This window comes from Rattus norvegicus, chromosome 1 (assembly GCF_021556685.1).
Source record: "Rattus norvegicus strain SHRSP/BbbUtx chromosome 1, alternate assembly SHRSP_T2T, whole genome shotgun sequence".
Taxonomy (NCBI): domain Eukaryota; kingdom Metazoa; phylum Chordata; class Mammalia; order Rodentia; family Muridae; genus Rattus; species Rattus norvegicus.
Genome location: NC_141534.1, coordinates 209,617,738 through 209,641,283, shown reverse-complemented (window position 1 = coordinate 209,641,283; position 23,546 = coordinate 209,617,738). Strand labels below are relative to the sequence as shown.

The 23,546-nt window shown below is 55.0% G+C and overlaps 1 protein-coding gene across 1 annotated transcript in view; it reads left to right on the top strand.

The window, feature by feature from the left end:
* Positions 1 to 23,546, top strand: part of Muc6 (mucin 6, oligomeric mucus/gel-forming) — a gene marked incomplete in the record, with an annotated part of 28,133 nt that overhangs the window by 2,008 nt on the left and 2,579 nt on the right. The window contains 38 exon segments of the mRNA NM_001446951.1: positions 434 to 490; positions 662 to 905; positions 974 to 1,100; positions 1,417 to 1,507; positions 1,591 to 1,700; positions 1,856 to 2,063; positions 2,188 to 2,310; positions 2,623 to 2,743; positions 2,847 to 2,985; positions 3,054 to 3,158; positions 3,265 to 3,337; positions 3,434 to 3,571; positions 3,813 to 3,974; positions 4,060 to 4,154; positions 4,240 to 4,372; positions 4,606 to 4,855; positions 5,139 to 5,191; positions 5,345 to 5,454; positions 5,905 to 6,056; positions 6,228 to 6,369; positions 6,454 to 6,564; positions 7,100 to 7,285; positions 7,389 to 7,628; positions 8,347 to 8,503; positions 8,732 to 8,872; positions 9,772 to 9,834; positions 10,239 to 10,274; positions 10,670 to 10,849; positions 11,386 to 11,603; positions 11,715 to 11,726; positions 11,753 to 11,764; positions 11,807 to 11,818; positions 11,842 to 11,847; positions 11,849 to 11,851; positions 11,870 to 11,878; positions 11,978 to 11,986; positions 12,063 to 12,071; positions 12,123 to 23,409. Of these exon segments, the coding sequence (NP_001433880.1) occupies positions 434 to 490; positions 662 to 905; positions 974 to 1,100; positions 1,417 to 1,507; positions 1,591 to 1,700; positions 1,856 to 2,063; positions 2,188 to 2,310; positions 2,623 to 2,743; positions 2,847 to 2,985; positions 3,054 to 3,158; positions 3,265 to 3,337; positions 3,434 to 3,571; positions 3,813 to 3,974; positions 4,060 to 4,154; positions 4,240 to 4,372; positions 4,606 to 4,855; positions 5,139 to 5,191; positions 5,345 to 5,454; positions 5,905 to 6,056; positions 6,228 to 6,369; positions 6,454 to 6,564; positions 7,100 to 7,285; positions 7,389 to 7,628; positions 8,347 to 8,503; positions 8,732 to 8,872; positions 9,772 to 9,834; positions 10,239 to 10,274; positions 10,670 to 10,849; positions 11,386 to 11,603; positions 11,715 to 11,726; positions 11,753 to 11,764; positions 11,807 to 11,818; positions 11,842 to 11,847; positions 11,849 to 11,851; positions 11,870 to 11,878; positions 11,978 to 11,986; positions 12,063 to 12,071; positions 12,123 to 23,409 (15,324 nt within the window).

The following is a 23,546-nucleotide window of genomic DNA, read 5'->3' as shown; positions in this document are numbered from 1 at the left end:
ACACACACACACACACACACACACACACACACACACACACGCGCGCGCGCGCGCGCACACACACACGCACACACATGCACACATACACACGCATGTACGCATACACACACGTGCACACAAACACATATGCACACACACGAACACACACGTGCACACTCGCATGCATGCATACGCACCTGCACACGCACCTGAACACGCACCTGCACACACGCACAGCGTGCAGGCCCTGGCGGTGCTGTAGTTTGGGTTTCCACAAGAAAGATCCATAATACAAGCTTCAGCTCAGGCGTTAGCCAAGAGTTCTCATCCAAGGTGCTAACTGGGGGAGGGGTATTCGGGAACTGTGACCTCTATGTCCGCTGGCCCCGCCTGCCCTGATCAGAGCCTCGATAGGAGCTGTGTGGGGGATGCTGAGTTGTAGCTTCCTGCCTTACAGGTGCCCGGACTGGAGATGCCACAGACTCCGACTCCGAGGATAACCTGCAATCCTGTAAGGCCTAGAGAGAAGGCAGAGGCCAGGCCACAGCTGGGTGGGCATGTGGGACTGGGGCTAGGGTGGGCTCTCTAGGGCCACAGCCTCTGGACCGGGCTGCCCCAGACATGCCCTGCCTAGACACGGGAAATGGGACTGAGAGTGAGTGTATCTTTTTATTCCCCGCAGCTCCAGAAAAGGGTTGGTGCTCCATGTGGGGAGCTGGCCACTTTTCCACCTTTGATGGCCATCAGTATAATTTCAAAGGGATGTGTAATTATGTCTTTACGGCCACCTGCGGGGATGACTTGCCCACCACCTTTAGCATCCAGTTGCGGAGAGATGGGGATGGGAACATCTCCCGGATCATCATAGAACTGGGAGCCTCTGTGGTTACTGTGAACAAAGAAACCATCTCTGTCAGGGACATTGGGTAAGCTGAGTAGGGCAGCCGGGGTCGGGGGGACAGAAAGAACAGCTGCTAACTTGTCTTACCCACAGGGTTGTTAGCCTGCCCTACACCAGCAATGGCCTCCAGATCACACCATACGGCCAGAGCGTGCAGCTGGTGGCCAAGCAGCTGGAGCTGGAGCTAGTCATCATGTGGGGTCCAGACGCCCACCTTATGGTGAGATTCACGAGCTGACAGACAGCATTCAGGAGGGGCCCTCCTCGAAGTGAGTTCCAGGAGCCCCGACTAGCGGGACAGCTGGACAGTTGACTGCTGGCCAGCAACCAAGAGGACCTGAGCTTAGATAGCAGCTCAGTTTCCCTATTTGAAAAGGAGAAGGATCCAGTCAGGGAAGAAACCTCACGCTCTGCTCCCAGGAAGGGCAGGGTGGTGAGGTGGGAGTGCCTGGAACCTTGAAGAGTCTAAGGGTTCTCCAGCCGGGGTGGGGAACTCCTTATGCATTCCTACAGGAACCAACGGTATCACCCCACAGGTCCTGGTAGAGAAGAAGTACATGGGCAAGCTATGTGGACTGTGTGGGAACTTTGATGGAAAGATAGACAATGAATTTCTCAGTGAGGATGGTAAGCTGGGTCAGGGTGGGTGGTCAGGCTCCAGGCCTCTTAGTAGTTAGTCCCACACACTGATCTCTGTCCTGTGTCCCTAGGCAAACTTCTGGAACCCCATAAGTACGCTACACTTCAGAAGCTAGATGACCCCAATGAGATCTGTGCCCATGAAGCTATCCCCAGTCCCAGCATCCTGAAGACCAGATACGTATGTGAGGTGGCCCATAACCCAGGTCCAGAATGTGGCAGACACAAGGGGGCTGTGTAGGGTCTCTGGGACCAATGCCACCTCCATGACTGAAGCCCTGGGTATGATACAAGACGTGGCCTCGCCCGTATGACCTTGAGTGGCTCTCTATTCAGGCACATATCTGCAACCAGTTACTGACCCTGGTGTCCCCTGGGTGTGACGTGCCAAAGGAGACACTGATGTTGAGCTGCCAGGAAGACATGGCTGACTGTGCCCAGCCAGGCCAGCCCAACTGCAGCTGCGCCACACTGTCTGAGTACTCCCGCCGATGCAGCATGGCTGGCCAGCCTGTCCGAAACTGGAGGACCCCCAGCCTCTGCCGTGAGTTCAGGCAGGATGAAAGGGAAAACAGTTTTGAGAAGGGCAGAAACTAAGCAAAAATAAAGTAGGAACTCAGGAAGGCAGGTGAGATCTCCTTACCAGATCCCATGCCTGTTGCCTGCAGCCATGAGCCAGTGCCCGGCCAACCAAGTGTACCAGGAGTGTGGTGAGGTCTGCGTCAAGACTTGCTCCAACCCACAGCACAGCTGCTCCAGCTTCTGCACCTTCGGCTGCTTCTGCCCCCATGGTGAGGATATATATGAGCACCCACTTTCCCCAAAACTCACTCTCTGCTCCAGCTTGGCCTCGACACTCTATATCTGAGTCCCGGGTCCAGGCCTCATCTACGGATCCCAAAACTTCCAGTACACCAAGGGCTCCATGCAGAGTGAGCAGTGGGGAGCAGAGGTGGGCTTTGAGTCATTCAAAGCACCTTCCCCAAGGCTGGCAGGGATGAAGGAGGGCAGAGCCTGGGACAGATGGACAGCCAGCTGAGGACGAGTCTCCACAGTGATAGGCTGCCTCAGGAACATCTGTCCCACGGAGCCCATGCCCTTAGGTACACTGCTTGACGATATATCTGGAAACCACTCCTGTGTGCCAGTCAACCAGTGCCCTTGCATGCTCAATGGTATGGTCTATGGCCCGGGGGAGATCACAAGGACAGCTTGCCAAACCTGGTGAGTATGGAAAAGAAGTTCTGCTAGCATGGGACCCAGGGAGGGATGCTGTTCACCCTGGGCCTCACAATCCCCTGGGGATGACCCCAATATCCACCTGCAGCCAGTGTACCATGGGCCACTGGACCTGTACAAAGCAGCCGTGTCCTGGCCACTGCTCCCTAGAAGGTGGTTCCTTTGTCACAACATTCGACGCCAGACCCTACCGTTTCCATGGCACCTGTACCTACACTCTTCTCCAGGTAGGAGGAGCCCTAAGGCTGGGGGAAAGGGAACAGTCCATCCATGTCTGACCTGTTCCCCTTCCCAGAGCCCACAGCTTCCCAATGAAGGCACCCTCATGGCTGTGTATGACAAGTCGGGTTACTCGCACTCAGAGACCTCCTTAGAGTCCATCATCTACCTGTCCAAGAAGGTAAGGCTGCCTGCTCTGTCAAGCACGTGCTATGTCCCACTCTCTGAAGGCCAGCATCTGGCTCCTGCTTCTCTTACTTCCTATTCCCACTCCTCCGTCTCTCCAGGACAAAATTGTCATCTCAGAGGATGAAGTGATCACCAACAACGGGGACACCAAATTGCTGCCATACAAGACACGTAAGTCCTTCTGGGGCCAGCACTGGGGACTTTGTTGTTGCCATGTCTTTGGAGCACGGCAGCAGGGACGGCCTTCTTAGCCCTGAAATCTTGCAGACAACATCACCATCTTCAGGCAGACATCTACCCACCTCCAGATGGCTACCACCTTCGGGCTACAAATTATGTTCCAGATGCAGCCTGTCTTCCAGGCGTACATCACAGTCGGGCCCCAGTTCAAAGGCCAGACCAGAGGTGAGCACTGTCCTGCTGGTCACTCTCCGAGTCAGCCTGGCTGTCTCCTCCCCGCTGCAGTTAGATGCAGAGGGGACCCACGAGTATCTTATACTGGCTCTCCAAATCCAGGGAATCTGTAGTTCCAGCCATATAAGGCCAGTGATAATAAAGGGCACAGATGCAGGGGGAGTGCTTTGGGTATATGGAGGACTGGATGGGAGGATCAGGACTCAGTTGCTCACAAATCCCGCCCACGAAGGGCTCTGCGGAAATTTCAACGGAGACACGACAGATGACTTCACAACCAGCATGGGTATTGACGAAGGCACTGCCTCACTCTTTGTGGATTCCTGGCGTGCGGGGAACTGTCCAGCTGCCCTAGAGCGTGAGACGGACCCCTGCTCCATGAGCCAGCTCAACAGTGAGTTTCCTGCACCCCCACCTTCAGCCATCTAAGCCCGTTGGGATGGGAACGGGATACCCACGACTATATCTGTTGCCTCCAGAGGTGTGTGCAGAGACCCACTGTTCCATGCTGCTGAAGAAAGGCAGTGTGTTTGAGAAGTGCCACAATGTGGTGAACCCCCAGCCCTTCTACAAGGTGGGTGCAGTGGGCACTTGAGGAGACGAGGGGAGATGGTAGCAGCGGATGCAGTCCTAGATGCCTAGATGTCCTCTCCCCACAGAGATGTGTGTACCAGGCCTGCAACTATGAGGAGACCTTCCCTCACATCTGTTCTGCGCTGGGGGCCTATGCCCATGCCTGCTCCTCCCGTGGCGTCCTGCTCTGGGGCTGGAGGAACAGTGTGGACAACTGCAGTGAGTGCTGACTGTGACGAGAGAGTGGAGGGAGGGGTCAGAAGAGGCAGGGTCGCAGGCATAGCAGTGATGTGAGCCTAGACCACAACAGGGCCTCATGGTCAGCCTGAGGGGTTCTAGGGCCTTAATCTCCGCTCAGCCATTCCTCTGCCTGCATCACCACATCCCCAAGCCCCAGACCCTCTCCTCACACCGCTTCCTGTCCCGAGAACCTGACCCCTCCATTCCCACAGCTGTGCCGTGCTCTGGCAACCGTACATTCAGCTATGATAGCAAGGCCTGTGACCGTACCTGCCTGTCTCTGTCGGACCGTGAGACAGAGTGTCACGAGAGTCCTGTGCCGGTGGATGGCTGCAACTGTCCTGAGGGCACCTACCTGAACCACAAGGCAGAATGTGTGCACAAAACCCAGTGTCCCTGTCTGCTGGACAGCCACAAGTTTGTCCAGGCTGATCAGTCAACCATGATCAACGGGGTCATATGGTATGAAGGGAAGGACTGGGAAAGGTCTGGTGAGGGAAGGGCCTGTGCGTGTGTGCTCATGTGTCCCTGCCCCTCTTTTTTTTTTTTAAGATTTATTTATTTATCATATATAAGTACACTGTAGCTACCTTCAGACACACCAGAAGAGGGCATCAGATCTCATTACAGATGGTTGTGAGCCACCATGTGGTTGCTGGGAATTGAACTCAGGACCTCTGGAAGAGCAGTCATTGCTCTTAACCACTGAGCCATCTCTCCAGCTCCCCCTGCCTCTCTCTTATAGCTACTGCATCAATGGGCGTCTGAGCTGTCCACGGCAAGCAGAGATGTTCTTTGGTAAGTATATACCAGGGGATGACCATGAGACCCCGTAAAGAAGCCCCTGCTTCGGTCCCCAGCTCCAAAAAAAAAAAAAAAAAAAAAAAAAAAGAAGCCCCTGCACCACCTCGTGTCCCCAGTCCACCTGACCTGTCTGCTTCTTCCCTGCAGCATCCTGCCCAGAGCCCAAGACCTTCCAGTCCTGCAGCCAGTCGTCAGAGGACAAGTTTGGAGCTGCATGTGCCCCCACGTGCCAGATGCTGGCCACAGGCACTGCCTGTGTAAGAAGCAGGGTGGAGAGGGTTTCTAAAAGTCTACAGGAGCCAGTACACAGCAGGACCATGCTGCACTCAGGGTCCCTCTGGTTGTGGCTCTGTCTCGATAACTAGTGCTGGGCATTGAGTCAGGAGCTGATTGGTAGCTAGGCAGTTAGAGGACAGGGTGCTTGTCTCTGGAATTCTTGAGGACATGGACTGGCTCCCGGCTTGGGAACTACAGCCACCTGTCTCTGAGTATGTGGCACACACACACACACACACACACACACACACACACACACACACACACACCTGAAACATTACCCGAAGGGTGGCTTCTCTAAGAGTAAAACTCAGCTGTCCATAGAGACCTTAGAGAAGGCTGGACAAAAGAAAAGACACGGGTAGTCTCAAGGAGGCTGGTTCTGGGATTGCAGAATGCTTAAGGAGCTACTAACCCTGTCTCCCCACCAGGTACCCACCAAGTGCGAATCCGGCTGCGTCTGTCCTAAGGGACTCTATGAAAACAGTGACGGGCAGTGTGTGCCCGCAGAGGAATGCCCATGTGACTATGCAGGGACATCCTACCCTGGTGGTTCTGAGCTCCATACAGACTGTAAGACCTGGTAGGTCATGAACACCCAGACCCCTAGGGTCATCTGGGCAGGTGAAGACTCCCAAAAGTAAGTTGTCCCAGGGTAGGGCTCCCAGAGGTGGGGAATCCTAGGGTCACAGCCCAGTCCATCTCCCTGTGTGGAAAGACCATGTCTAACCATTTCTCACTGCCATCTCCCCAGCACCTGCTCGCAGGGAAGGTGGACCTGCCAGCTTAGCACCCAGTGTCCATCCACCTGTGTCCTCTACGGCGAAGGCCACATCATAACTTTTGATGGACAACGCTTTGTGTTTGACGGCAACTGCGAATACACGCTGGCCACGGTAACCATTGAGCCCGGGGCCAAAGGCTAACAGGAGCCAGAGTGGGGACCATGAGGGCTTCTCCTCAACACCCTCTTCCTGCAGGATGACTGTGGTGCCAACAGCTCACAGCCTACCTTCAAGGTCCTGACAGAGAACGTCATCTGTGGGAAGTCGGGGGTCACCTGCTCCAGAGCCATCAAGATCTCCCTAGGTGTAAGTGACTGTGATGCCTAGGGTGGAAGAAGGCCGGCTGTAATTTGATCATCAGCCCCCAGGTCTTCCAAGCTTCCTCCTTTACTGAACACCCTCCCATCCTCCCTTCTCATTTGTATGACAGGAAGATGTGGCGAGAGATTGGTGGCCAGCTGGGTGGTTGCACACTCAGAGCTGGCCACGTGGTCTCCAACAGTTTCCCAGAGCCGTATAGCATTTCGTGGGCAGAAAGAAAGCTGCTCTCCAGGAAGCTGAATCTGTTTCCACATGTCTAGCACCTTCTGTCCAGAACTGGCTCCCAATAGATACTCCTAGACATGTCTTTCGTTGTTGTTTTGAGACAGGGTCTCGTGTAGCCAGGGCTGGTCTCGAGTTTATCGTGTGTTTTAGGCTGTCTTCAAACTGATCCTCACAAAGATGGAAACCTATCATGTTGGACTTCACCCCTCCCTTCCAAAGACTCAAGTCATGGACTGATCTGGGTACTGGGTGAGCAGGAAGAGAAAGCAGGTGATGACAACCCTTCCCCCCACAGGGGCTATCCATCACAATGGCAGACGGTAACTACACAGTCAGTGGGGAAGAACCCCTGGTGCATCTACAAGTGAAGCCTAGCCCCCTGAATCTTGTGCTGGACATAGACATCCCTGGAAGGCTCAACCTGACACTTATGTGGAACAAGCACATGAGTGTCTCTATGAAGATCCGCCGTGAGACCCAGGTACTCACTGCATGTTTGCCAGTGAACCAAGGCCCTGGCTAGTTTCTGGGCGAGGGGTCCACCACAAAGCCTGCATGACTCCCCAGCAACTGTTCCCCAGCAGGACCCCCTCTGTGGCTTGTGTGGCAACTCCAATGGGAACATGAAAGATGACTTCGAAACACGCAGCAAGTATGTGGCGTCCAATGAGCTGGAGTTTGTGAACTCGTGGAAGGAAAGCCCACTGTGTGGGGATGCAAGTTACGCGGTGGATCCCTGCAGCCTGAATACCTTCCGGCGCTCGTGGGCTGAGCGCAAATGCAACATTATCAACAGCCAGACCTTTGCCGCTTGCCACAGCAAGGTGGGTCCTGTCCTCCAAGACAGGGACAGCGGGCACAGTCCTCCTACCATTGGGCTCCAGGTTAGCTGGAGGTTATCAGGTGTGAAGAGGGGTGTACCCAGCGCCGGAGGCCAGGGTCACACACAAGCTAGATATGATAAGCAGTGCCCAGACCTCTGCCCACCAGAGGACTATAGCAGATAAGACAATGAGTAGAAGTGTCACCCCAGGCAGACAACTGGCTACTCTGGGATACGTGGCCCAGAGATGAGATATTCAGTTGTAAGTGACACGGCTACAGGCAGGGATGAGCTTTTTGGACTCAGAGGTAAACCCTGATCTTTGGTGCTCAGAAAGAATTGCAGGAGACTACCTCATGTGGGGCAAAGTACCTATAGCCAGGGGACATCTGGGATAGCTTAGAGGAGCTGAAGAAGGGAGCAGAGACCCCGAGAGGATCAGGCATGCAAGCAAGAGACACCCGGCTTGGGTTTGCCACACTCTGGTCCCAACAGGAATTGTCTCTAATGGATACCCCAGAGCAGGGGTGACTGAGCACCAACAACATTCACCTCTGGAAGGTGACAGCCGATTAGAGCTATAGCTTACACTAGAAGATGCCTCTCAGAGAGCCAGGATACTCCCTCTCCAAAGCTTATTCCCCAAGGTAACAAAGTCTAAACTCCACCTTGCCACCACCGCAGCAGCCAATGGCAACATGGTACCCTCCTCTCCACAGGTATACCACCTGCCCTACTATGAGGCCTGCGTGCATGATGCCTGTGGGTGCGACACAGGCGGGGACTGCGAGTGTCTGTGTGATGCAGTGGCTGCCTATGCCAAGGCCTGTCTGGACAAGGGCGTGTGTGTGGACTGGAGGACCCCAGACTTCTGCCGTGAGTGTCTCACCCCATGCCCAAACCTGCTCCACCCAGGGGCTTACCCCAGAAGCCTTCTCTCCAGGTAGGCACCAGGCTGTACCCCTGCAAGGCAACCTTGGGTCACCAGCGGTTCCCCAGGCTCTCCCCTCCCAGACCCACCAAGAGGAAGCCTCCAACAGACCCCAAGCCCTTCATGTTGGCATGTAGGCCTTGGTGCCAGCTGATGTGCGTCCTTCCTCCCAGCCATCTACTGTGACTTCTACAACACCCACACACTGGTGGGTGACAATGGATACCAGATAGCTCAGCACAACTGCACGTGGCACTACCAGCCCTGTCTCTGCCCTGGCAGCCTGGGAAGCTTCCCGGATACAAACACTGAAGGTATGAGGGCCTGGGACGCACGTGCCATGCCTATGGCTTTCGTTCATTCAGCCATTCATAGGTCCATCCATCCATTCGTGCAAAAGTCTATTCATGATGCATTCATTCGTTTGCACGCAGATCCACTCTCCCGCATCCGTCCACCCACACTCCTCGGCACACATTGACCCCAGTGCACACTCATCCACGCACACAGTCACTCACTCACACACTCAGAGAATGTGTACTGAGTTCCAGGCCCTGTTTTCAATTGGGGACCTGGCCTCACCCAAACTAGCCCTGCTCCCTGGCCTGGCAAAGATCCTTAAAAACCAAAATAAGGAATTAAAGAACTGTCAGATGGCATTCTGACATTCGGAAGTTAAAATGGGCGCCACAGGAACCCCACACACAGCTAGATGGGTTGCTGCTGCTCTGGAAAGTCTCTGGCAGGGGGAGCCAGGATGGGGCAGGAGCTGGGACACAGGTGGAGATCTCCACATCACAAAAGAGCGATTAGGCCAGTCACACACGCCTTTAGTCCCAGCGTTCAGGAGACAGAGCCAGGGGAATCTTTGAAGTTGAAAGCCAGTCTGGGCTACATAATTAGTTTCAGGTCAGCTAGAGTTACATAGTGAGATGTCTCAAAAAGACAGACAGACAGACAGACAGACAGACAGACAGACAGACAGACAGATAGAATAATAAACATGTAGTTAAGACACAGGAACCAGGAGCCAAGAAAGCAAGGGCAGAAAAGGCAGAGTTGTAGAGCCAAAGAGTAACTTCAGGAGCTGGTGTAAAGTGAGAGGAGGAAGGAGGGAGGTGGAGGCAGGAAGGTAGGGTAGGGAGCACAGCAAGGCAGGGCTCCCTGTAGGCAAGTGGGGCTGGAGTGTTGAGCCTGCCCATTTCTATCCCAGGCTGTTACAACTGCTCCCAGAATGAGTACTTCGACCACAAAGAAGGGACCTGTGTACCCTGTGGTAAGTCCAGCAGGCACTCCCACGACCAGCCCTTGTGTGGGCAGCCTGTGTCTCAAGCTTGTCCAGGCCTAGTAACTCCTTCCTAGATCCTCTCCCTCAGGACACTGACACAATGGCTCAAACAGAATCCTAGGCCACAGCAGAAACAAAAACGCAGTGCTGGACCCCTTGGTCTCTGCCCTATTCCCCAGCCCAGCCACTACATACCCACAGCCAGAGTGCCCCACACCAGCCAGGGTACTTGGATACACAGTGGGAATTTTCTTATGAACCCAGCCCTAGATCCCTACTCTCCCTACAAGGCTGACAAAGAAGAGAGGGAAAGAGGCAGGGGTGGGGAGGGCCAGTCAGGGGAGAAGCTTCATACACAGCTATCCCTGACAACGCCTGCCCTTCTCTTACAGCACCACCTACTACCACACCACCACCAACCACCACAGGTGATTGCTCACCCACTTGGTACCACAGGATGAAGGCTTCCTGCCCAGGGCTCACCCTAGCTCCAGTGGACAGCCCTCCCCACCCCACCAGCCCAGCTTCTACATCTGCCAGGCCCTGGGAGGGTGGGTAATGTACCCTGCAAGCCCTAGGTTACAAGGGAAAGAACTTACAAAGCTTAGCTTCTGGCCAGCCATTGATGGTGGCCACTTGACTCACCTGACTGAGCAGGAAGCAGGGCCTCACCAGGTAAGTCTCCCAGGAGTCCACGCTGCCTTCAGAGGTCCATGAGCCACCCTATACCTTTTTGCCTCCCCCCCTCACGAGCTCTTCCCGGGATGGGGGAGCTCTGGAGCCAGATTCTGCCCATCCATGAGATCACATATGCTCTATACAGGTTCACAGCCTACTACTGCAACCCCCATCAGCACCGAGTTCCACAGTTCCAGCTCTACAAGCACACCTGTGGGCCCCTCCTACTTGCCAGGTCTTCCAACCCCACCGCCTTCAGCCCCATCCTCCACTGAGGAAGGAACAGACTGGACCACTCCAAAGAAATCCACAGTCTCCTCAGGAGGTAAAAATGGAGAGGGGAGCATAGTAGAATTCTAGGGTATGGAGGGTTACTACTTACGGTCTTCCCACTGAGATATGCCTGAGGTGGTGTCTCAGCACAGAACTAGCTGTGCATGAGAGGCAGGATGAAGATTTTTCCAAAAACCTAGTTGACAACTCAAGCTGGTCACTCAAGGTAGCATTCCAGGCTGTCTGGAACTTCTAATAGAATATCCATGGGAACTGCTGGGCCTCCACTCTGCAGCCCACCCTGCTCACACACCACGGCAATCCCAGATGCTGCTGGGGACACTGAGGAGAAACCAACATCCTTCCAAAGAGTATGAGTAGAGAACCGAGAACCTGTGTCATGGCCTGGGGGTGAGCCCACTCTAGGCAGACAGACAACAGCAGGCTGGGGAAGGGACAAGACAGGTGTTCATCAAGCTATAAAGAGATAACAATAAGTCTCCTGAGGGCCAGAGCAACGAGCAGGGGGCTTGAACATGCATCTGGAAAGCAGGTGGGAAAAAACATTGCCACTACTTCCCTCTACAGAATACCCCCAAACCACTGTGGCTACCAGACCACTGACATCACCTTTGTCTCCTACGTCTATACCGAAGTCAACACCCACAAGGCCCACAGTGACAGAGGCAACATCCAAACCCACAGCATCTTCCCTCAGCTCATCCACAAAGACCACAGCCGAGTTCACAGAGAGTACCACAGTGACACTGCTAACCTCAGTAATGATTGGGATGTCTACCAGCCAAGGTGAGTCAAGGCCTGTGGGAAGCCACGGCACTCAAAACACATGTTTGAATATGACTCTCAGTAGAGCACATACAACTAAGGAGGAGGATCTGTATATTCAAAAGATTAGGGAGAAAGGGAACAAAGGGGCAGATAATCACCAAGAGGGGGAGAAACAGCCTACATCAAGGTAAGTGTTCAGGAGGAAAAGGTAGAACTGCACTAAAATTAGCCAGAGAATACCAAGTATCTAAAGAAGTGGGCAATTCACAGGGAATCGATCTACCATGCTGGGAGGGCAGAGTGAATATCAAAGAACAGAACCGCAGCATAAAACAAATGAAGGGCAAAGAGCTTAAACTGATTATTATTCCCTGCCACGATCCACAGTGACATCAACCCAACAGGAAAGTCACACTACAGCCACAACAAGTTACGCAGGAGAGACCACAGAGGTACCTCTCACAGGAAGGACTACCATGACCACGCATCAGTCATGGTCAAGCAATAGCCTAGCACCACCTAAAACAAGTACGCGAGCTCCTCAGACCCCTTCGGTCACATCACTGCCATCACTTTCACCTTCCTCTGTGTCACCAACTTCAGAGGTACACATCACCCCAACTAGCCCACACAGTCACACAGTCTCCTCGGTGTCTATGTCTGGCCCAGTGAGCACCATTCTACAAACCACGATAGAACAAACACGACCTCCAAACACACCCACAGCTGCCACTTCCTCAACCAGCGCCACCACCCAAACTCAAAGCTCTTTCTCCACAGAGAGAACCTCTACTTCCCACCTTTCCCAGACTTCCTCCAACACTGTTCATCCATCCACAGCAGGACCTACAACCACTGCCACCAAGTCCACCATGGGAGGAACTGCCACTCCAGTGGTCCACACCACCTCAGGCGCCAGTACCACTCCCCAGGCTGGGAGTTCCACACACCTTCCCACCACTGCTGCTGTCTCCAGCACAAAACACACCACAGGTGTCTCCTTAGAAACATCTGTGCAGACCAACACAGCCTCCCCTACACCGTCAGCACTTCAGACCTCACTGGCCACAACACCTCCCTCATTTTCAACCTCCGCAGTGACGCAGACTTCTGAGGTAATTGTCACTCCTACACCCCAACACACAATTTCATCCGCCTCCACCTCCACAGCAAGGGCAACCATTCTTCCCACCACCCTGGAACAAACTCGGCCTCCTCACACATCAGCACCTGTCATTTACACAACCGGCGCCATCACCCAGACCAAAACATTCTCCACAGGCAGGACATCCCCCTCTACCTCACACCCCTCAGAAACAGCTTCAGTGACTGCCCACGGGTCCACATCAATGCCAGCGACTTCCAACTCAATTAAGCCAACCGTGAGTTCAACTGGCACACCCGTGATCCACACCACCTCAGCCACAACCAGCGGCCCTCAGACTCCACGCACCACACACCCTTCACCCACCGAGGCTGTCTCCAGCACAGTGCAAACCACCGGGCTCCCCTCAGGAACATCCATGCAGACTGCCACCAACCTCCCGACCCATTCAGGTCCTCAGACCTCAGCGTCCACACAACCCCCACTGATATCCACCTCGGCCGTGACACCCACCACTGAGATACTGAACACACCAACCAGCCAACACTCGGTGTCACCGGCCGCCACCTCCACGCCACCGAGGACTGTCCTTCCAACCACCCTGGAAGGCACAAGGCCGCCTCACACAACAGTACCTGTCATTTATACAACCAGTGCCACCACCAGCACAAAAGGCTCACTCTCCACACACAGGACATCTACAGCACATCTCTCAGAGTCTTCCGCCATGACACCCACTCAATCAACATCAATTCTAGCTACCACCAACTCACTTAAGCCCACCACCGGTGTAACTGCTACCTCAGTGGTCCACACCTCCTCAGGCACACCTAGCAGCGCCCCTACTCCACACACCACACTCTCCCCACCCACGGCAGTTTTCTCCAGCACTACACACAGCACAGCTCCCCACGTCAGAACATCTGAGCCGTCCACCACCACACTCCCAACGCCATCAGCTCCTCAGACCTCTTCGGTCACATCACTGCCATCACTTTCACCTTCCTCTGTGTCACCAACTTCAGAGGTACACATCACCCCAACTAGCCCACACAGTCACACAGTCTCCTCGGTGTCTATGTCTGGCCCAGTGAGCACCATTCTACAAACCACGATAGAACAAACACGACCTCCAAACACACCCACAGCTGCCACTTCCTCAACCAGCGCCACCACCCAAACTCAAAGCTCTTTCTCCACAGAGAGAACCTCTACTTCCCACCTTTCCCAGACTTCCTCCAACACTGTTCATCCATCCACAGCAGGACCTACAACCACTGCCACCAAGTCCACCATGGGAGGAACTGCCACTCCAGTGGTCCACACCACCTCAGGCGCCAGTACCACTCCCCAGGCTGGGAGTTCCACACACCTTCCCACCACTGCTGCTGTCTCCAGCACAAAACACACCACAGGTGTCTCCTTAGAAACATCTGTGCAGACCAACACAGCCTCCCCTACACCGTCAGCACTTCAGACCTCACTGGCCACAACACCTCCCTCATTTTCAACCTCCGCAGTGACGCAGACTTCTGAGGTAATTGTCACTCCTACACCCCAACACACAATTTCATCCGCCTCCACCTCCACAGCAAGGGCAACCATTCTTCCCACCACCCTGGAACAAACTCGGCCTCCTCACACATCAGCACCTGTCATTTACACAACCGGCGCCATCACCCAGACCAAAACATTCTCCACAGGCAGGACATCCCCCTCTACCTCACACCCCTCAGAAACAGCTTCAGTGACTGCCCACGGGTCCACATCAATGCCAGCGACTTCCAACTCAATTAAGCCAACCGTGAGTTCAACTGGCACACCCGTGATCCACACCACCTCAGCCACAACCAGCGGCCCTCAGACTCCACGCACCACACACCCTTCACCCACCGAGGCTGTCTCCAGCACAGTGCAAACCACCGGGCTCCCCTCAGGAACATCCATGCAGACTGCCACCAACCTCCCGACCCATTCAGGTCCTCAGACCTCAGCGTCCACACAACCCCCACTGATATCCACCTCGGCCGTGACACCCACCACTGAGATACTGAACACACCAACCAGCCAACACTCGGTGTCACCGGCCGCCACCTCCACGCCACCGAGGACTGTCCTTCCAACCACCCTGGAAGGCACAAGGCCGCCTCACACAACAGTACCTGTCATTTATACAACCAGTGCCACCACCAGCACAAAAGGCTCACTCTCCACACACAGGACATCTACAGCACATCTCTCAGAGTCTTCCGCCATGACACCCACTCAATCAACATCAATTCTAGCTACCACCAACTCACTTAAGCCCACCACCGGTGTAACTGCTACCTCAGTGGTCCACACCTCCTCAGGCACACCTAGCAGCGCCCCTACTCCACACACCACACTCTCCCCACCCACGGCAGTTTTCTCCAGCACTACACACAGCACAGCTCCCCACGTCAGAACATCTGAGCCGTCCACCACCACACTCCCAACGCCATCAGCTCCTCAGACCTCTTCGGTCACATCACTGCCATCACTTTCACCTTCCTCTGTGTCACCAACTTCAGAGGTACACATCACCCCAACTAGCCCACACAGTCACACAGTCTCCTCGGTGTCTATGTCTGGCCCAGTGAGCACCATTCTACAAACCACGATAGAACAAACACGACCTCCAAACACACCCACAGCTGCCACTTCCTCAACCAGCGCCACCACCCAAACTCAAAGCTCTTTCTCCACAGAGAGAACCTCTACTTCCCACCTTTCCCAGACTTCCTCCAACACTGTTCATCCATCCACAGCAGGACCTACAACCACTGCCACCAAGTCCACCATGGGAGGAACTGCCACTCCAGTGGTCCACACCACCTCAGGCGCCAGTACCACTCCCCAGGCTGGGAGTTCCACACACCTTCCCACCACTGCTGCTGTCTCCAGCACAAAACACACCACAGGTGTCTCCTTAGAAACATCTGTGCAGACCAACACAGCCTCCCCTACACCGTCAGCACTTCAGACCTCACTGGCCACAACACCTCCCTCATTTTCAACCTCCGCAGTGACGCAGACTTCTGAGGTAATTGTCACTCCTACACCCCAACACACAATTTCATCCGCCTCCACCTCCACAGCAAGGGCAACCATTCTTCCCACCACCCTGGAACAAACTCGGCCTCCTCACACATCAGCACCTGTCATTTACACAACCGGCGCCATCACCCAGACCAAAACATTCTCCACAGGCAGGACATCCCCCTCTACCTCACACCCCTCAGAAACAGCTTCAGTGACTGCCCACGGGTCCACATCAATGCCAGCGACTTCCAACTCAATTAAGCCAACCGTGAGTTCAACTGGCACACCCGTGATCCACACCACCTCAGCCACAACCAGCGGCCCTCAGACTCCACGCACCACACACCCTTCACCCACCGAGGCTGTCTCCAGCACAGTGCAAACCACCGGGCTCCCCTCAGGAACATCCATGCAGACTGCCACCAACCTCCCGACCCATTCAGGTCCTCAGACCTCAGCGTCCACACAACCCCCACTGATATCCACCTCGGCCGTGACACCCACCACTGAGATACTGAACACACCAACCAGCCAACACTCGGTGTCACCGGCCGCCACCTCCACGCCACCGAGGACTGTCCTTCCAACCACCCTGGAAGGCACAAGGCCGCCTCACACAACAGTACCTGTCATTTATACAACCAGTGCCACCACCAGCACAAAAGGCTCACTCTCCACACACAGGACATCTACAGCACATCTCTCAGAGTCTTCCGCCATGACACCCACTCAATCAACATCAATTCTAGCTACCACCAACTCACTTAAGCCCACCACCGGTGTAACTGCTACCTCAGTGGTCCACACCTCCTCAGGCACACCTAGCAGCGCCCCTACTCCACACACCACACTCTCCCCACCCACGGCAGTTTTCTCCAGCACTACACACAGCACAGCTCCCCACGTCAGAACATCTGAGCCGTCCACCACCACACTCCCAACGCCATCAGCTCCTCAGACCTCTTCGGTCACATCACTGCCATCACTTTCACCTTCCTCTGTGTCACCAACTTCAGAGGTACACATCACCCCAACTAGCCCACACAGTCACACAGTCTCCTCGGTGTCTATGTCTGGCCCAGTGAGCACCATTCTACAAACCACGATAGAACAAACACGACCTCCAAACACACCCACAGCTGCCACTTCCTCAATCAGCGCCACCACCCAAACTCAAAGCTCTTTCTCCACAGAGAGAACCTCTACTTCCCACCTTTCCCAGACTTCCTCCAACACTGTTCATCCATCCACAGCAGGACCTACAACCACTGCCACCAAGTCCACCATGGGAGGAACTGCCACTCCAGTGGTCCACACCACCTCAGGCGCCAGTACCACTCCCCAGGCTGGGAGTTCCACACACCTTCCCACCACTGCTGCTGTCTCCAGCACAAAACACACCACAGGTGTCTCCTTAGAAACATCTGTGCAGACCAACACAGCCTCCCCTACACCGTCAGCACTTCAGACCTCACTGGCCACAACACCTCCCTCATTTTCAACCTCCGCAGTGACGCAGACTTCTGAGGTAATTGTCACTCCTACACCCCAACACACAATTTCATCCGCCTCCACCTCCACAGCAAGGGCAACCATTCTTCCCACCACCCTGGAACAAACTCGGCCTCCTCACACATCAGCACCTGTCATTTACACAACCGGCGCCATCACCCAGACCAAAACATTCTCCACAGGCAGGACATCCCCCTCTACCTCACACCCCTCAGAAACAGCTTCAGTGACTGCCCACGGGTCCACATCAATGCCAGCGACTTCCAACTCAATTAAGCCAACCGTGAGTTCAACTGGCACACCCGTGATCCACACCACCTCAGCCACAACCAGCGGCCCTCAGACTCCACGCACCACACACCCTTCACCCACCGAGGCTGTCTCCAGCACAGTGCAAACCACCGGGCTCCCCTCAGGAACATCCATGCAGACTGCCACCAACCTCCCGACCCATTCAGGTCCTCAGACCTCAGCGTCCACACAACCCCCACTGATATCCACCTCGGCCGTGACACCCACCACTGAGATACTGAACACACCAACCAGCCAACACTCGGTGTCACCGGCCGCCACCTCCACGCCACCGAGGACTGTCCTTCCAACCACCCTGGAAGGCACAAGGCCGCCTCACACAACAGTACCTGTCATTTATACAACCAGTGCCACCACCAGCACAAAAGGCTCACTCTCCACACACAGGACATCTACAGCACATCTCTCAGAGTCTTCCGCCATGACACCCACTCAATCAACATCAATTCTAGCTACCACCAACTCACTTAAGCCCACCACCGGTGTAACTGCTACCTCAGTGGTCCACACCTCCTCAGGCACACCTAGCAGCGCCCCTACTCCACACACCACACTCTCCCCACCCACGGCAGTTTTCTCCAGCACTACACACAGCACAGCTCCCCACGTCAGAACATCTGAGCCGTCCACCACCACACTCCCAACGCCATCAGCTCCTCAGACCTCTTCGGTCACATCACTGCCATCACTTTCACCTTCCTCTGTGTCACCAACTTCAGAGGTACACATCACCCCAACTAGCCCACACAGTCACACAGTCTCCTCGGTGTCTATGTCTGGCCCAGTGAGCACCATTCTACAAACCACGATAGAACAAACACGACCTCCAAACACACCCACAGCTGCCACTTCCTCAACCAGCGCCACCACCCAAACTCAAAGCTCTTTCTCCACAGAGAGAACCTCTACTTCCCACCTTTCCCAGACTTCCTCCAACACTGTTCATCCATCCACAGCAGGACCTACAACCACTGCCACCAAGTCCACCATGGGAGGAACTGCCACTCCAGTGGTCCACACCACCTCAGGCGCCAGTACCACTCCCCAGGCTGGGAGTTCCACACACCTTCCCACCACTGCTGCTGTCTCCAGCACAAAACACACCACAGGTGTCTCCTTAGAAACATCTGTGCAGACCAACACAGCCTCCCCTACACCGTCAGCACTTCAGACCTCACTGGCCACAACACCTCCCTCATTTTCAACCTCCGCAGTGACGCAGACTTCTGAGGTAATTGTCACTCCTACACCCCAACACACAATTTCATCCGCCTCCACCTCCACAGCAAGGGCAACCATTCTTCCCACCACCCTGGAACAAACTCGGCCTCCTCACACATCAGCACCTGTCATTTACACAACCGGCGCCATCACCCAGACCAAAACATTCTCCACAGGCAGGACATCCCCCTCTACCTCACACCCCTCAGAAACAGCTTCAGTGACTGCCCACGGGTCCACATCAATGCCAGCGACTTCCAACTCAATTAAGCCAACCGTGAGTTCAACTGGCACACCCGTGATCCACACCACCTCAGCCACAACCAGCGGCCCTCAGACTCCACGCACCACACACCCTTCACCCACCGAGGCTGTCTCCAGCACAGTGCAAACCACCGGGCTCCCCTCAGGAACATCCATGCAGACTGCCACCAACCTCCCGACCCATTCAGGTCCTCAGACCTCAGCGTCCACACAACCCCCACTGATATCCACCTCGGCCGTGACACCCACCACTGAGATACTGAACACACCAACCAGCCAACACTCGGTGTCACCGGCCGCCACCTCCACGCCACCGAGGACTGTCCTTCCAACCACCCTGGAAGGCACAAGGCCGCCTCACACAACAGTACCTGTCATTTATACAACCAGTGCCACCACCAGCACAAAAGGCTCACTCTCCACACACAGGACATCTACAGCACATCTCTCAGAGTCTTCCGCCATGACACCCACTCAATCAACATCAATTCTAGCTACCACCAACTCACTTAAGCCCACCACCGGTGTAACTGCTACCTCAGTGGTCCACACCTCCTCAGGCACACCTAGCAGCGCCCCTACTCCACACACCACACTCTCCCCACCCACGGCAGTTTTCTCCAGCACTACACACAGCACAGCTCCCCACGTCAGAACATCTGAGCCGTCCACCACCACACTCCCAACGCCATCAGCTCCTCAGACCTCTTCGGTCACATCACTGCCATCACTTTCACCTTCCTCTGTGTCACCAACTTCAGAGGTACACATCACCCCAACTAGCCCACACAGTCACACAGTCTCCTCGGTGTCTATGTCTGGCCCAGTGAGCACCATTCTACAAACCACGATAGAACAAACACGACCTCCAAACACACCCACAGCTGCCACTTCCTCAATCAGCGCCACCACCCAAACTCAAAGCTCTTTCTCCACAGAGAGAACCTCTACTTCCCACCTTTCCCAGACTTCCTCCAACACTGTTCATCCATCCACAGCAGGACCTACAACCACTGCCACCAAGTCCACCATGGGAGGAACTGCCACTCCAGTGGTCCACACCACCTCAGGCGCCAGTACCACTCCCCAGGCTGGGAGTTCCACACACCTTCCCACCACTGCTGCTGTCTCCAGCACAAAACACACCACAGGTGTCTCCTTAGAAACATCTGTGCAGACCAACACAGCCTCCCCTACACCGTCAGCACTTCAGACCTCACTGGCCACAACACCTCCCTCATTTTCAACCTCCGCAGTGACGCAGACTTCTGAGGTAATTGTCACTCCTACACCCCAACACACAATTTCATCCGCCTCCACCTCCACAGCAAGGGCAACCATTCTTCCCACCACCCTGGAACAAACTCGGCCTCCTCACACATCAGCACCTGTCATTTACACAACCGGCGCCATCACCCAGACCAAAACATTCTCCACAGGCAGGACATCCCCCTCTACCTCACACCCCTCAGAAACAGCTTCAGTGACTGCCCACGGGTCCACATCAATGCCAGCGACTTCCAACTCAATTAAGCCAACCGTGAGTTCAACTGGCACACCCGTGATCCACACCACCTCAGCCACAACCAGCGGCCCTCAGACTCCACGCACCACACACCCTTCACCCACCGAGGCTGTCTCCAGCACAGTGCAAACCACCGGGCTCCCCTCAGGAACATCCATGCAGACTGCCACCAACCTCCCGACCCATTCAGGTCCTCAGACCTCAGCGTCCACACAACCCCCACTGATATCCACCTCGGCCGTGACACCCACCACTGAGATACTGAACACACCAACCAGCCAACACTCGGTGTCACCGGCCGCCACCTCCACGCCACCGAGGACTGTCCTTCCAACCACCCTGGAAGGCACAAGGCCGCCTCACACAACAGTACCTGTCATTTATACAACCAGTGCCACCACCAGCACAAAAGGCTCACTCTCCACACACAGGACATCTACAGCACATCTCTCAGAGTCTTCCGCCATGACACCCACTCAATCAACATCAATTCTAGCTACCACCAACTCACTTAAGCCCACCACCGGTGTAACTGCTACCTCAGTGGTCCACACCTCCTCAGGCACACCTAGCAGCGCCCCTACTCCACACACCACACTCTCCCCACCCACGGCAGTTTTCTCCAGCACTACACACAGCACAGCTCCCCACGTCAGAACATCTGAGCCGTCCACCACCACACTCCCAACGCCATCAGCTCCTCAGACCTCTTCGGTCACATCACTGCCATCACTTTCACCTTCCTCTGTGTCACCAACTTCAGAGGTACACATCACCCCAACTAGCCCACACAGTCACACAGTCTCCTCGGTGTCTATGTCTGGCCCAGTGAGCACCATTCTACAAACCACGATAGAACAAACACGACCTCCAAACACACCCACAGCTGCCACTTCCTCAACCAGCGCCACCACCCAAACTCAAAGCTCTTTCTCCACAGAGAGAACCTCTACTTCCCACCTTTCCCAGACTTCCTCCAACACTGTTCATCCATCCACAGCAGGACCTACAACCACTGCCACCAAGTCCACCATGGGAGGAACTGCCACTCCAGTGGTCCACACCACCTCAGGCGCCAGTACCACTCCCCAGGCTGGGAGTTCCACACACCTTCCCACCACTGCTGCTGTCTCCAGCACAAAACACACCACAGGTGTCTCCTTAGAAACATCTGTGCAGACCAACACAGCCTCCCCTACACCGTCAGCACTTCAGACCTCACTGGCCACAACACCTCCCTCATTTTCAACCTCCGCAGTGACGCAGACTTCTGAGGTAATTGTCACTCCTACACCCCAACACACAATTTCATCCGCCTCCACCTCCACAGCAAGGGCAACCATTCTTCCCACCACCCTGGAACAAACTCGGCCTCCTCACACATCAGCACCTGTCATTTACACAACCGGCGCCATCACCCAGACCAAAACATTCTCCACAGGCAGGACATCCCCCTCTACCTCACACCCCTCAGAAACAGCTTCAGTGACTGCCCACGGGTCCACATCAATGCCAGCGACTTCCAACTCAATTAAGCCAACCGTGAGTTCAACTGGCACACCCGTGATCCACACCACCTCAGCCACAACCAGCGGCCCTCAGACTCCACGCACCACACACCCTTCACCCACTGAGGCTGTCTCCAGCACAGTGCAAACCACCGGGCTCCCCTCAGGAACATCCATGCAGACTGCCACCAACCTCCCGACCCATTCAGGTCCTCAGACCTCAGCGTCCACACAACCCCCACTGATATCCACCTCGGCCGTGACACCCACCACTGAGATACTGAACACACCAACCAGCCAACACTCGGTGTCACCGGCCGCCACCTCCACGCCACCGAGGACTGTCCTTCCAACCAATGGACACACAGCACCATCACCTTCCTCCTTCATTCCATTGAGCACCATTCTCACAACTCCTACAGTGACCGGTACAAGGTCCCCTCCAACAGTACCACCTATGCTGTCTACTACAGTTGCCATTACCGACGTTTATACCTCCTTTACAACAGCAACAACTTCTCCTTCATGGTGGAGTTCTTCCCCCGTTCCCCACAGCTCCACTATTGCCCCTTCCTTTTCATCCTCCACCAGTGTTCTCTCCCCCCCTACAAGCTTGCTATCGACTCTGGTTTCTCTCAGTGACAACCCCCTCTCTCCGTCCGTGCCATCATCTCCGTCTCCCCCCCCTAATTCTAGTCTCACTACATCTTTCCTTGCATCTTCTCCACCATCCTCCCTGACATCCAGTATCCCTCCTACTTCACGATCTATTCCGTCCACCCTACTGTCCACACCCTCTCCCAGCTCAGTTTCCCATTCCCCGCTGTTTACTAAACCCACAGTATCCCCCCCTCCATCCGTCTCTGCCTTTGTGTCTCCTTCTGCTGCCTCTCCTCCTAATTCCTCTGTGTCTCCTCTTGTTACCTCCATTTCTTCCTCTGCTCTCCCTACTAGCCACATGACTCCCACCCCATCGAATATGCCAACCTCCAGCACTGGTCCTTTCTCCACTTCCAAGACCACCTCTCACACGCCCACATTTTCTTCATTTTCCTCGAAGTCCACCACCTCCCAATTTACCTCCCTTACTACCCAAGCTGCTACATCAGGGCTATTGTCTTCAACCATGGGTATGACAAACTTCCCAAGTTCTCCAGACACCAACCATACCACTAGGCCTCCTGGTACCAGCCCACTGCCCACATCTGTGTTCCTGAGCCGCAGTACTACTCCCAGTGGAAGCTCCTCTCCTTCTACCCCAACATCGCCCTCCAATCTGGGCTCCTCGGTCTCCTCACCACCCGCAGATCCTGGTAAGTACTGTGTGGCTGGGTCCCTGGTCCCTAGCCTACTTAGGTTCCATCTCTTTACTCCTCAGGATTTTACACAGCAGGTGTTGTGTAGTCTGCTGTGCATACTTCCCTCCTGTGCTCCCACGCTGCCTCTGTGC